Raw genomic sequence first — 13,590 nt, 5'->3', positions numbered from 1 at the left:
TTTAAAAAAAAGTTTTCATTTAACTTTTATTAATTACACTTTATTCATTTTGTATCCCCCCATAAGCCTCTCTTTCCTCCCCTCCCCATCCCACCCTCCCCCCCTTTTCTGTATGCATGCCTCTCCCCAAGTCCATTGATAGGGGAGGTCCTCCTCTCATTCTTTCTGATCTTAGTCTATCAGTTCTCATCAGAAGTGGCTGCATGGAATCTTGTGGGTAGTAGAGCTACTGGAAGCCAGACATAATGATTTAATCTTCATGGACATGTGTCTCTGGAAATCATGGAAGCCCAGGCCAAGCTAATGTTACTTATCTATCAGTATTTATGATCTAGATTGAGAAATGAGGCACAAACATGAAACATTAAATAAGCATCATTTCAAAAGAATGGGGAAAAGGATAGTTGGAAGAGGGAAGGAAGGTGTAACTGGGAGGAGTTGAGGGAGGGGGCCAAAATAGGGATATAAAATGACTAAATTGTAAAAAATAAAAAAAGAATGTCAAACATCAAAAGACTGCACCCAACTAGATAGTGAATAAGGGATAGAAATAGTACTTTGAGGACTATGGGGAAGAGGGAGGGACAGTGGGACTGGGGGGAGTTGAGGGAGGGGGCTTCAATTGATATGTGTAATGAGTAAATTGTGAATAAAAAATATTTTTAAAAACTAGAATTCATAAAATCCATAATTTGATTGTAACTTTCAGGCTACTAATAACAAGTAGAAACATTAGTCATTCTTGCACATCTTTCTTGTTTTCCTATTGCTGTGACCACGGCAATAAAAGTGTGTAATTGGGCTTTAGGGAATTAGACTCCATGAAGGTGGAACAGAAACATAGTAACAGGAATATATAAGATCTCACATCTCAACCACACCAAGAAGCAAAGAATGCACTGAGGATGGTGAGATGATACCTTTGAAGCCTTACACCCCGTCCCTATGACACACTGCCTTTACCTTTGCCAAGGCCGCATGCCTCAATCTTTCCCAAACAGTTCCAACGACTGGGGACCAATATTCAAACAATGAAACTGCAGGAAGCATGCTCATTTGGACTACCACAAACTACTCTCTGGCTCCCATAGGCTTGTGACCATATCTCAGAATGCAAAATGTCTTTAGTCCAATTTTCAAAACCCCTACAGTTATTCACAGTCTCTACACTTTTATGTTCTAAAGGCAATTTCTTCATACCCACCTCCTGTAAAATCAGTAAAATAAAATCACATGCTTCCAACATACAATGACACAGAATATACATTACCATTTCAAAATGAAGGAATGGGAACAAATAAGGAAATACTGGACCAAAGAAGGACCAAAACTCAGCAGGGCAAATTCAAAAATCCTATAGTCCCATGTTCTATGTCAAATGTCTTAAATAACTCTACCCTTCTAGCATTGCTGTGGTAACATAAATCTCTCAGTCAGATTCTACTACTTATGTTCAGCTCTACTAGGCAAATATATCATAGTTCTGCCACTTCTAACACTTTGAGATATTCAACACAATCCAAGCTTCACTTTCACAGGTTCACATAATACTATATGGTGACATCTGTGAATGATGCTTCAGAAACTGATCTTGCATAGTGAGATCACTGGTATAGATCTAGACATAGAGACCTTCTCTCTCATACCAGGTCTTTGGGCTCAATGCTCTTTTATGTAAGTGAGTATTTTAATGGTTTAACTATATGATTGTTGATTTACTTTTGCTTTTGTGTGTATGTGCATGTTTGTGGGCATGTGGGTATATATGTTTATCAGTCTACATGCACACATGTGGAAGCTAAAAATTGGGTCATTATTCAGGCATCATCCATCATTCTTTCTGAGGTCTCTCACTAACCTGGAACTCACCACATTTGCTATGTTGACAGGCCAGTGATCTTCAGAGATCCACCTAATCCTGCCCTCCTCCCACATCAATCCGGGAATTCCAAGCACACACTAGCAGGCATAACTATGTTATGTTTCTTTTAAGCAAAACCATATGGTCTTGGGTAAGTCAATAAAGAATCACCCTAGAACAGTAATAGTGATGAAGCTCGGCCTCTAATCATGGGATTGAATTGGGCTAAATAGTCAAAATAATGGAAGAAACTTGGTTAAAAATTAGAATCAGCCAAGTGCTGGCAAATGTTTCCATTTACTCCATCTATGATCATTGAAGTGCAAACTCTGTTTTGGAACTTGAAGATACAAAGGAGATAGCAATAGAGAGATGCAACAATGTGAGGAGCACTGGGGAAGGAAGGAATAATTGGTCCTGCATAACAACAATGATATTCCAAGCAGGTTGTCATGCCTTGTAAGGTCGTCTTATGATAAGATTCCCACTCCCAACTCTAAGCAGTGATTATGCTTCAAAAAGTCATAGTAATGTTGAGCATTTCTTTAACTGTTTCTCTGCCATTCTATAGTTCTCTACAGAGAATTCTCTTTTTAACTCTGCACCCCATTTTTAAGTTGGATTACTTGATTTGTTGTGTTTAACTTCTTGAGTTCTTTATATATTCTGGATATTAGTCCTCTGTCAGATATAGGGTTGGTAAAGATCCTTTCCTAGTCTGTAGGCTATCGTTTTGTTCTGACAACAGTGTCCTTTGCTTTACAGAAGCTTTTTAGTTTTGTGAGGTCCCATTTACTGATTGTCTTAGAGCCTGTGCTGTTGGTGTTCTGTTCAGGAAATTGTCTCTTGTGGCAATGAGATCAAGGTTCTTCCCCACTTTTTCTTCTAACAGATTTAGTGTATCTGGTTTTATGTTGAGGTATTTGGTCCACGTGGACTTCAGTTTTGGGCAGGGTGATAAGTATGGATAAGTGATAAGTATTTACATCTTTCTACATGTAGACATCCAGTTACAGAAGCACCATTGTTGAAGATGCTGTCTTTTTTTCCGTTGTATAATTTCAGCTTCTTTGTCAAAATCAAGTATCCGGAGGTGTGTGGGTTTATTTCTGGGTAGTCTGTTCGATTCCATTGATCCATCACACTGTTTCTATGCAGTTTTTATTTCTATTGCTCTGTAGTACAGCCTGAGACCAAGGATAGAATTACCTCCATGCGATTTGTTCTTGTACAGGATTTTTTTTTTTTTTTTTTTTTTTTAGCAATTCTCGGTTTTTGCTTTTGTTTTTTTCCATATGAAGTTGAGAATTGTTCTTTCAAGACCTGTAAAGAATTGTGTTGGTATTTTGATGCAAATTGCATTGAATTTGTAGAAAGCTTTGGACAGAATGGCCATTTTCACTACCTTAATCCTATCAATCCACAAACATGGGAGAACTTTCCATCTTCTGATATCTTCTTCAATTTCTTTCTTCAGACACTTGAAGTTTTTGGTTTTTTTTGTTTTTTTGTTTGTTTGTTTGTTTTTCCTTCAAACTGGTCTTGCACTTTCTTGGTTAGAGTCACACTAAGGTATTTCATGTTATATGTGGCTATTGTGAAGGGTGTAGTTTCCCTAATTTATTTCTCAGCCCTTTTTTCATTCATATACAGGAGGGCTGATTCCTTTTTTTTTTTTTTTTTTTTTTTGTTAATTTGTATACACCTACTTTGCTGAAGGTGTTCATCAGCTGAAGGAGTTCTCAGGTTGAATTTTTAGGGTCACTCATATATGCCATCACATCATCTGAGAATACTGAGAATTTGACTTCTTCCTTTCCTATTTGTATCCACTTGATCTCCTTCATTTTTTTTTTTATTGCTCTAGCTAGGACTTAAAGAACTATATTGAAGAGATTTGTAGAGAGTGAGCAGCCTTGCCTTGTCCCTAATTTCAGTGGGATTGATTTAAGTTTCTCTCCGTTTAGTTTGATGTTAGCTATAGGCTTGCTGTATATTGTCTTTCCTATGTTTAGGTATGTGCCTTATATCCCTGATCTCTCTAAGACTTTATACATGAATGGGTGTTGGATTTTGTCAAATGAATTGGACAATTTTTTTTGATAGATTCCTTTTAGCAAAATTAAATCAAGATCAGGTAAAGAGCTTGAATAGTCCTAAATCCACCAAAAGAAGCAGTCATCAGATGTTTCCCTTAAAAAAAACAAACAAACAAACAAACAAAAAAAAACCAAAAAAACACAAAAAACCCAGGCCAATGGTTTCAGCACAGAATTCTACCAGACCTTCAAAGAAGAGCTAACTCCAATTCTCTTGAAAATATTCCACAAAATAGAAACAGAAAGAACATTACCAAATTCATTCTATGAATCCACAGTCACCTTGAAACCTAAACCACACAATGATCCAACAAAAAAGGGAACTTCAGACCTATCTCTCTTATGAACATTGATGCAAAAGTACTCAATAAAATACTTGCAAACCAAATACAAGAACACATAAAAGATGTCATCCATCATGACCAAGTAGGCTTCACCCAAGGCATGCAAGGGTCATTCAATATATGGAAATCCATCAATATATCCACCATATAAACAAATTGAAAGAGAAAAACCACTTGATCATCTCCTTAGATGCCAAAAGTGATATTATTGTCAGTGATGTCATGGGGCTTTACAGTGATGTCCCGGGACCAACATAATTTGGTCAGGACCCTTACAAAGAAAGTATTGAAGAGATATGTTGTTTTAGTCTTTCCTTGTCTCTTTAGTGAATGAGATATATAACCAAAACAACTTTAGTAAAGAAACATTTGGCTGACAGTTGAAAGACAGTCCATCATTGAGAAGGCCTGGCATGGGGAGCTTGAGGCAGCTGGCCACGTTGCATCTGTAAGAAGGATGAAGGCAGTAAGGGATGAATGCTGGTGCTCACCTAGCCTTTTCTTTCTTTAACAGTCCAGTATTCTATCCTATGGAATTGTGCTGCTTGCTTTAGAATGGATTTTCCCTCATTGATTAACCTAATTTAGAAATTACGACACAGGTATGCCCAGAACTTTATCTCTGACATGATTGTGTTTTTTGTTATGTTGACAATGACAAGTAACTATCATATATATATATCAAAACTCTGCCTCTAAAACTTACACAGAAATTTTCATGCCCCTTTGATGAAATCAACCACCTTGAATGTTCAGTTTTAATGGTCCATTTTAATTAAGTAATAAGGTAATCCACAGATAAACCAACCTAGGTATCAAGTTCACTCTCTTCACATATGTATAGAACTATTTAAAGTGAATTCCATTTACTTGAGTGTCCTTCAAGGAAATCCAGATGTGAGCAAAGGCTTTAAGTCCTTATCTGCTTTCCATCCCAACACTATGCCTGTAGCTAGACTTGTGATGCCTACTGACTGAATTGTGAAAAGCAATTCAGAACACTGTATTCTTCCTTTGCATCCTCTTCACATTGTACATTTGGTGCACATGGAACCAAAAGTGCCAATTATTAACAATTCTTCCTATTCAAGGTCCAAATGCAGAATGGGCAACACCAGCATACTTAAAATGAACACTTAGCTCTTATACAACTTCTATTCCTATCTCATCAAAAACAAAACATGATTGCACTAAAGTGATTAAATCAATGAACAGTCACATAAATAAATATGCAAACTGGAAAAATCTATATTTATATGGAAGAAATATTAAACTAATAATTGAATGATGATATATTGACTACATTTAGAAGCAAGTTATATACATGGAGGAAGGAGACAAGTTAACTTCTGATAGATGAGAGGTGTATAGGTGGGTAGTTAAATTACTAGATTCTAGATTATAGAACATTGCTAGATATACAATACACAAATAAATGTACTGAGAAAGAAGTCAGAAGAACTTTGAAGATAAACTACCTAATGGGCTGTAATTTCAAGGAATCACCTCTCCCTTGGTCAATATTCTTTGGGGTGTAATTGGGCCTAATGATACCTGTAAAGTTAATACATAATGTCTGAAAGATATTTTAGCATGGGGGCAGAAGCATTGTTCCATAAATATACCTTAGAAATAAACATAAACTTTCGACTGTTAACCATGTCCATCCTGACCATTTCAAAGCTGTCCATTTTTATTTCTCATTCTACAACATTTCTGTATTTAATAGTAACTCTTTTTGGTAATTTTATCACATGTGTATATATTGACATTGTAATGACTAGTTTCATGTCAATTTGATACAAGCTGGAGTCATAAGAAAGGAGGGAGCTTCACTATAATTCAGAAAATACTTCCATATAATTGGGTTTTAGGTGGTTCTCTAGGACATTTTGTTAGTGATTGAGGGGGAGAACCAAGCACATTATGAATAGTGACATTCCTGGTCTGATGATCCTGGGTTCTATACGAAAGCAGGCTGAGAAAGCCATGGGGAGCAAACTACTAAGCAGCACCACTTCAAGTTCCCCCATTAGATCCTGCCTTCAGGTTCCTGCTCTGTTTTAGTTCCTGACCCCATTTCTTTTGATAATAAACAGTGATATTAAAATAAAAGCCAAATAAACCCTTTTTACCCTAACTTGCTTTTTGCTTATGGTATTTCATCAAAGCAATAGAAGCCATAACTAAGACAGATATTAACAACCTTTATGGAGTCTCAACTGAATATTCTTTTAACAACATTAGTTTATCTCATTTTATTTTATGAGTTAAAATTCAATGGAATTAATTTCTTGACTTTACAGAAGTGCAGTCCTATGTCAGAAGAGCAAAGCACATGTGTCTTTGAAAACATGATGGTTATCAATTAGTTGGTTTGGGGAGCTATTCCTAGAATGACTCACTATTGCTGAGCATAATTTAATTGGGTGCTATGAGAATTATCTCCAAGTTTAAAGTCCTTAGGAAATTATTAAACCAAACCAAACCATTTCTTTCTTCAACTAATATACTGAAACTGAAGTGTAGAGAGATGGAATAACTTTTCCCAGGTAATAGGAAGAATTGGTGAGAAGAATTAATACAGGGCATCTAAGCATTCGGTTCTTTCCTGTTGCTTTTTAAAGCTAAATCACCTCAATGACCATAATCTTGCTATTTACAACGCTAACAGTTGCCTGCAGCATGTTAACATGTTTTCCTGTCAGTGCACTGCAACAGCAATACTGTGGGTTATTGGTTTTCTTTATGGGCCTTTGTTTCCACATTTGTAAAGCTAAGAGGATGGAAGAGGGAAGAAACCACATGATTTCTATGCTTGGTTCCTTTCCTGCTGTTTGAATCTATGAAGAGTAATGTAATTAAGTGGGCAGGACTCTCAGATGGCAAATGCTTTGCAAGTCTTCCTGCTTCCTCCCATGCTTTATTTGTGAGGTTGTTCAGAATTAAACTGCATGTCAAATTGTAGTAAATGTTTTGTCCCCGGTTATCGTAACAGTTTTACTGCACACGGGGCCTTGCAACTTTAAAATCTGCTTGTGTTTATTTTTATTCCTGTGTATCTTTGTGGGTATGTGCGCTTTCGAGTGCAGTTTCCTCAGAGGCCAGAGAGGGTATTGGGTCTCCCAGAACTGGAGCTACTACATAAACTGCATGTGTTTGTGCACCATGTGACTTGGGTGCTGGAAAATAAACATGAGACCTCTGGAAGAGCTGTTTTAACTACTTAGCCGTCCCTCCAATCCGCCTTGCAACTTAATGGTCTTGGTTTCTGTTCTATAGTAGCAGCCCTACTGTGTGCCTGTGCAGTGGGCACTGCTGCACTGTTTTGCTGTTATGTGTTTTAATTGACTGCAACACTAAAGTGACGAGACTAAGTTTCATGCTGGTAAAAGTGGATTTTAAGTGCATATCTCTTTACCTTTAAAACCAAATTCCTTTCTCTTACCAATACCTTACATTCTTCCTTATCTTGTCCTTTTGATATTATCAAACTAGCCTTGTTAGAAAGGTCTGTGTATTCATTCAACATAAAAAAAAATTCCTGATAATTTTTATTTGTATGTGTATTTGATTTTTTTATTAGTCAAGATTCTCTAGAAGAACAGAACTGACATAACATATAAATATATCATTTATTAGAGTGGCTTACAGATTGTAGTCCAACTAGATGAACAATGACTGTCTACCAACAGACAGTCCAAGAATACCATGAGGTTGTATGTCTTGGCTGTTTTTCAGTAAATGCCAGAATCCTGAAGAAATTAGTCACTAATGCCAGCGAATGGATTTTCCAGCAAGAGTGAGGACAGGCAGGTAAAGAGCCAAAGCTTCCCTCTTCCGTGTCTCTTAATAGTCTTCCACCAGAAGATTAAAGTTTTGTTTTCCCACCTCAAAACATCTAGATTAAAGGTGGCTATTCCAACTTCAAATGAATTAATTAATAAAAATCCCTTATATAGGTGTACGCAGATGTTTCAGTTTTAATTAATTCCAGATGTAGTCAACTTGATGGCCATGAATAGCTGTCATAATATTTGTGCTATGAATGTGTCTTTGCATGTATTGGAGGTGAAGGGACAACACCAGTTGTCATTTCTCCAACGTCAGTCACCTTCTTTTTCCTTTGGAAATTAAGAAAAATGTGTGTTTGTGTTGGAGCATATCTGAGCATGTGAGTGGAAATTTCTGTGGGGTCCAGAAGAGAGCACTGCATTCCCCAAAGATAGAATCATATATAGTTGTAAACACTACTGTTGATTATGTGAACTGAACCTGTGTTCTATGCAAAAGCAGCGCACTCTCTGAGCCATCTTTCCAACACTCTTTTTGTTCCTTAAAAACAATTCTCATGGGCCTGGAACTCTCTCAGTAGGCTAGGCTGGTCAGGAAGTTCCAGGGGTCCACCTCTCTCTGCCTCCTCAGCACTAGAATACTAACTGTGTGCCAGCATGCCCAGGAATTTTGTATTGTCACTTCAGGTTTAATACTCAGATCACTATGCTTGCATTACGTAGTTTCATCATTGATACTGATGTATTGTTTTGCAGATTCTTATTATTTATAGCTGCAGTTTTCATTCTGATACTTAATGATTCTTTAAGAAATTACCAGGTGTGGTATTGCACAGCTTTAATCCCAGCCGTCAAGGAGAGAAAGCAGTTGGATTGCTAGTTTGAGTCCAGCCTGGCCTACAAAGCAAGTCCAAGACAGCCAAGACTACACAGAAAACTTTGTCTCTAAAATCCAAAGTCTAAAACCAAACCAAACTAAACCAAAGCAAACAAACAAAAACCCTCTGGTACTTTGTTTATACTGAACTTGCAGAGGTATTTTGTTCTTGTCAAAATTTCTTACACACAATATAATATAACAACTGTTAAGACAGCATTTATCTTTTATTATATATCAAAAGCAATAGGAAATGGTTTAAAGTATAAGGTAAGTATATATAATATACAAATGCCATGCTAATTTATGTAAGAATGTTGAGTACCAACAGACAATAACCCACTTTAGAAAGTATTTGAGCAGTCTCTCTGTGGATAAGGAGAAAGACTGTATTTGCCAATTTTAAATTAATAATGGACATTAAATATGGAGTATAAAACCTGTGAAATAAGGATTCATAAGCATAGCTCCTGAAATTATTTTTATCTATATTAACCTGTGGTAGAACCTCATAAGGAACAAAATTCCCTGGTCCTTGCGTAGGGAAAGGGATGCTTTGATCCCATTGTTTATATAGAGCACTCAGTTAGAGACTTTGTTGTACTTGTTTTTGGGCTTTGCTTCTAATTTCTTCTGCTTTGCATTGTTGTCTGTGCAGAGGACAAGATTTGGATGACAATTCAGCACAACAACACAGAGCTGACTCGGGTACAGGGTTCCAACCCTGAGAAGCCCTATGCCATGACCTTAAACTATGGTGGCAGTATGGAGCAACTGGAGGCTCTGATTGATGGCTCAGAGCACTGTGAACAGGAGGTGGCATACCACTGCAGGAGATCCCGCCTGCTTAACACACCAGGTAAGGTCCTGCCTATCTTCTTGGTACCTTGAAACCCGTGTGACAATATCCTGGCTATATTTTCTCCTGACACAAGCTAAAGGTATTGGAGAAATGAAAACTTTAATTTAAAGAAAAATGTCTTTAAAGGATAATATTCTTAATGACTGATGTGGGAGACCCAGACAATTAAAAGCGGTACTATCTTTGGGTAAGCAGTCCTGAGATGTATAAGAAAAACAACATGAAAAATAAACTTGAGAAAGCCTGGAGGAGCAAGCAACAATCAGTGCTCCTTCATGGCCTCTGCTTCAGTTCCTGCTTCCAGGTTCCTGCCCTGAATCCTCTCAATAATGGAGTGTCACTTAGGAATTGTAAGCTTTCCTTCTGAAGTTTCTTGTGCTCATGGTGCATTATCAAAGCAATAGATACTCTAAGACATTCATTCAAAGAAATGGGTATTTGACAAAAAGAGGGCTGCAGTGCACTTGATCACTCTGCTTTGTGGAGAAATAGACCCAAAGAAGGTCATTAGTCTTGGCATGGGTATTCAGGGACTCTCTGTTGAGTCTATACTTATCTCCGTCTTTTCAGAAAGACACCCTGACAATACCTGTTCTCAACAGTTGTGAAAATTAAGAAGTTTTTGAAAGAAACAAAGCCAGAGCATTTGAGCTAGATGTGGAAAGTGTGGTAGTTGGAAACCATTTTTGTTGTTGCTGTTTTGTTTTGTTTTTTCTTTTGTTTTTGATTTTTTTTTTTAGAGATGGAAGATAACATCAATAGGTATCAAGGATACCAGTACATAAACTCAAGAGTGATGAGTTATGTCTAGAGTAAGCACCAGACACAGAGACTAAACAAGATAAGCAGAGACTACTCCAAGTTCACAAAATTTATGTTGCCTGAAGAGAGACTTCAATGGATATGATTCCAAAAGTAATTTCTTATTTTTAATGAATTAATCAGTTATTAACATGGAGGTTCTCATGTAGCATACATTTGCTTTGAACTTACTATATAGCTGAGAATGACCTTGAACTTCTGATTATCTTGCTTTAGCCTGTGGAGTTCCTGGAATACAGGCATGTGCCAATATGCTTATTTTCTCCCCCTGTATCCTCCACGTCATGCTGGCCATCAAATTCAGGGTTTTCATGCATGTTTACAAAGTACTCTACCAGTGTAACTAACATCTGACCTTAAAGTTTCATTTCAGAAAAAAAATTAAATACATTGCTAACTCTTGTTTTTTTTTTTTTTTTTTTTTCCCCTGATGCTGTCGTTTTCTAGTGAATAAATGATGGGTTATTTCATGTGAATTAGTTACCCTTCTTCTTGTTGGGATATAACACTTAACAAAACAGCTAAAAGAGGGATTCCTTTGTCTCATGTTTAGAAGCCCATCGTGACAAGAAGCATGGTGGCAAAAGCAGGGTGCTGTGAGGCAACAAAATAAAACAATTGCCTGTTCCTATCCTAGAGTATAAGGGAACATAGAGGAGAATAGTAATATTCTGCTACATTTTTCCATTTTCCACTTTCTTAAATGCCCTCATAGGTTAGACACATTAGAGTCCATATCTCTTGGGCTGGCCTGGAACTCCATGTACAGGACAGGCTAATCTTGTTCCCATGGAGATGTACATACTTCTTCCTCCCGAGAGTTGAGATTGAATGTATAAGCCACTAATCCCATATGGACTCTTTCATTTCTGCCAATATTTATTTTTACAAAAGGCTAGACAGGTATCAAGTATCTAAAAAAGAACATCAACCACTTTCTGTCATAAAGTTTAGTATCCCAGGGCTTAGCATTTGCTGATTTACAGTGCTGTGGAACAAGAGACAGAAATGGGTGGGAGGTACCTAATTCAATGCACAGCACTGCTTAACTAATCTATGCTCTTCAGAGGGAAGATATCGTTCCACCTAAATGAATTTTCCAGATAACTGTCACTTATCTATTTAAACACCAAAACTATTTTCAAAGAAATTTTAAATCTTTGAAATGGAAATATTTTTCCAATAGATTACATGCCTCCTTGTTTTTTTAAACACAGAATTCAGAACAGAAAATTGAACTTTTTTTTTATGACTCATCATCACTGTGAAATCAATTCTGGAACTCCTGTTGGATTCAGCCATGCTTGTTAGGCTGATGAAATCAGTGCTCCCTCTCCGTGCTCCTTTTCTTGCATCTCAGTCTCCACAAACTGCCCTACGAGGCCCAATGTCTTTGTTTCCTTGAGTATTTCTCTGTTCCCTGATGATTAAGCTGAACACATTTGCCACCCTAAGTCTTTTTCAGGATGTCTGGCTCTAGGAACGGCCCTCCTTTCTTTTCATTGTCTTGTCATGTTCCAGTGCTTGAGCTCCTATGAAAAAAGAATACATGTCCATTATGACTTTGAGACTTTCCTGAAAGATTTACACAGTTATGTCACTTAGGTTATATCATTTCTTTCATTCATTTATGTGTATATATGTGTGAGCTCATGCACACATGCATCTGTACATGCACATATGTGCACATACATACACACACACACACACACACACACACACACACACACACACACACTACAACCACAATGCTCTTGGAAGTCAAATGTATTACCCACCCTTGCCCTGTTACTGAAATCATAGGCTGTTGTGAGCTACCTTTCCTGGCACTTGGGAACAGCATTCTGGTCCTTGGCAGAGCAGCACTTTAACCTAAGCCTTTATGTTTCTTTTTTTAATTTATTTTTTTATTAATTACACTTTATTCACTTTGTATCCCCCCCATAAGCCCCTCACTCCTCCCCTCACAATCCCAGCCTTCTTCCCACTTCTTCACACATGCCCCTCCCCAAGTCCACTGATAGGGGAGGTCTGCCTCTCCTTCCTTCTGATCTTAGATATACTCAATCATATAGACATGTAATATAGGATAAACCTACAAAAATCTGTACATCTAAAGAAACTAATCAAGAGAGAGGATCCTGGCGAAAGTGCTCAATCCCCACCCCGAAAGGCAAAGAGAAGGATATCAGAAGAAGAAGAAAACAGGAAACAACCTAGGAACCTGACACAGAGGGCCTCTGAAAGGCTCTGCTCTGTAGACTATCAAAGCAGATGCTGAGACTTATGGCCAACTGTTGGGCAGTGTGCATGGAATCTTATGTAAGAAGTGGGAAATAGTAAGAGCTGGAGAGGACAGGAACTCTACAAGGAGAGCAACAGAACTAAAAAATTTGAACACAGGGGTCTTCCCAGAGACTCATACTCCAAACAAGTACCATGCATGGAAATAACTTAGAACCCCTACACAGATGTAGCCCATGGCAGTTTAGTGCCCAAGTGGGTTACATAGTAATGGGAAGAGGGACTGCCTCTAACATAATCTGATTGGCCTGCTCTTTGATCACCTCCTTCTGAGGGGGGAGCAGCCTTACCAGACCACAGAAGATGACAATGCAGCCACTTCTGATGAAATCTGATAGCCTTTATGTTTCTAGTCCCTAGCATTTCTTTGTGTGCAAGCATTGTCTTCCTAACTCAAATGTCTTATGTTCTATGGGTTTAAGTTTGCACAGGAAGAGCACAGATTTGTGGGGTTTGCATTGGGAGTGAGACCTCAATCCCATTATCACTTCACTTCTGCCAGTTTGCATAATTTCACTACCTGTTAAATTTACACAAAGATCTTAAATTCATAAGGCTGAGAGAAAGGGAGGAAGACAAACACAAAGTATAATCTGGACTCTTCCCAGTTTATTTCAGGCATCCAGT

The 13,590-nt window shown here is 37.7% G+C and overlaps 1 protein-coding gene across 2 annotated transcripts in view; it reads left to right on the top strand.

The window, feature by feature from the left end:
* LOC129672149 (contactin-associated protein like 5-1) overlaps window positions 1-13,590 on the top strand; it is a 784,596-nt gene that overhangs the window by 503,361 nt on the left and 267,645 nt on the right. For both annotated transcript variants that reach the window (XM_055601442.1, XM_055601432.1), the window contains exon 13: window positions 9,634-9,834. In XM_055601442.1, coding sequence (XP_055457417.1) covers window positions 9,634-9,834 — 201 coding nt within the window. The remainder of the gene's footprint in view (window positions 1-9,633; window positions 9,835-13,590) is intronic.

Source organism: Psammomys obesus, unplaced genomic scaffold, assembly GCF_907164565.1.
Source record: "Psammomys obesus unplaced genomic scaffold, mPsaObe1.curated_primary_1811, whole genome shotgun sequence".
Taxonomy (NCBI): domain Eukaryota; kingdom Metazoa; phylum Chordata; class Mammalia; order Rodentia; family Muridae; genus Psammomys; species Psammomys obesus.
Note: the sequence above shows the minus strand (reverse complement) of the source record. Positions and strands in the feature narration are given on the sequence as shown.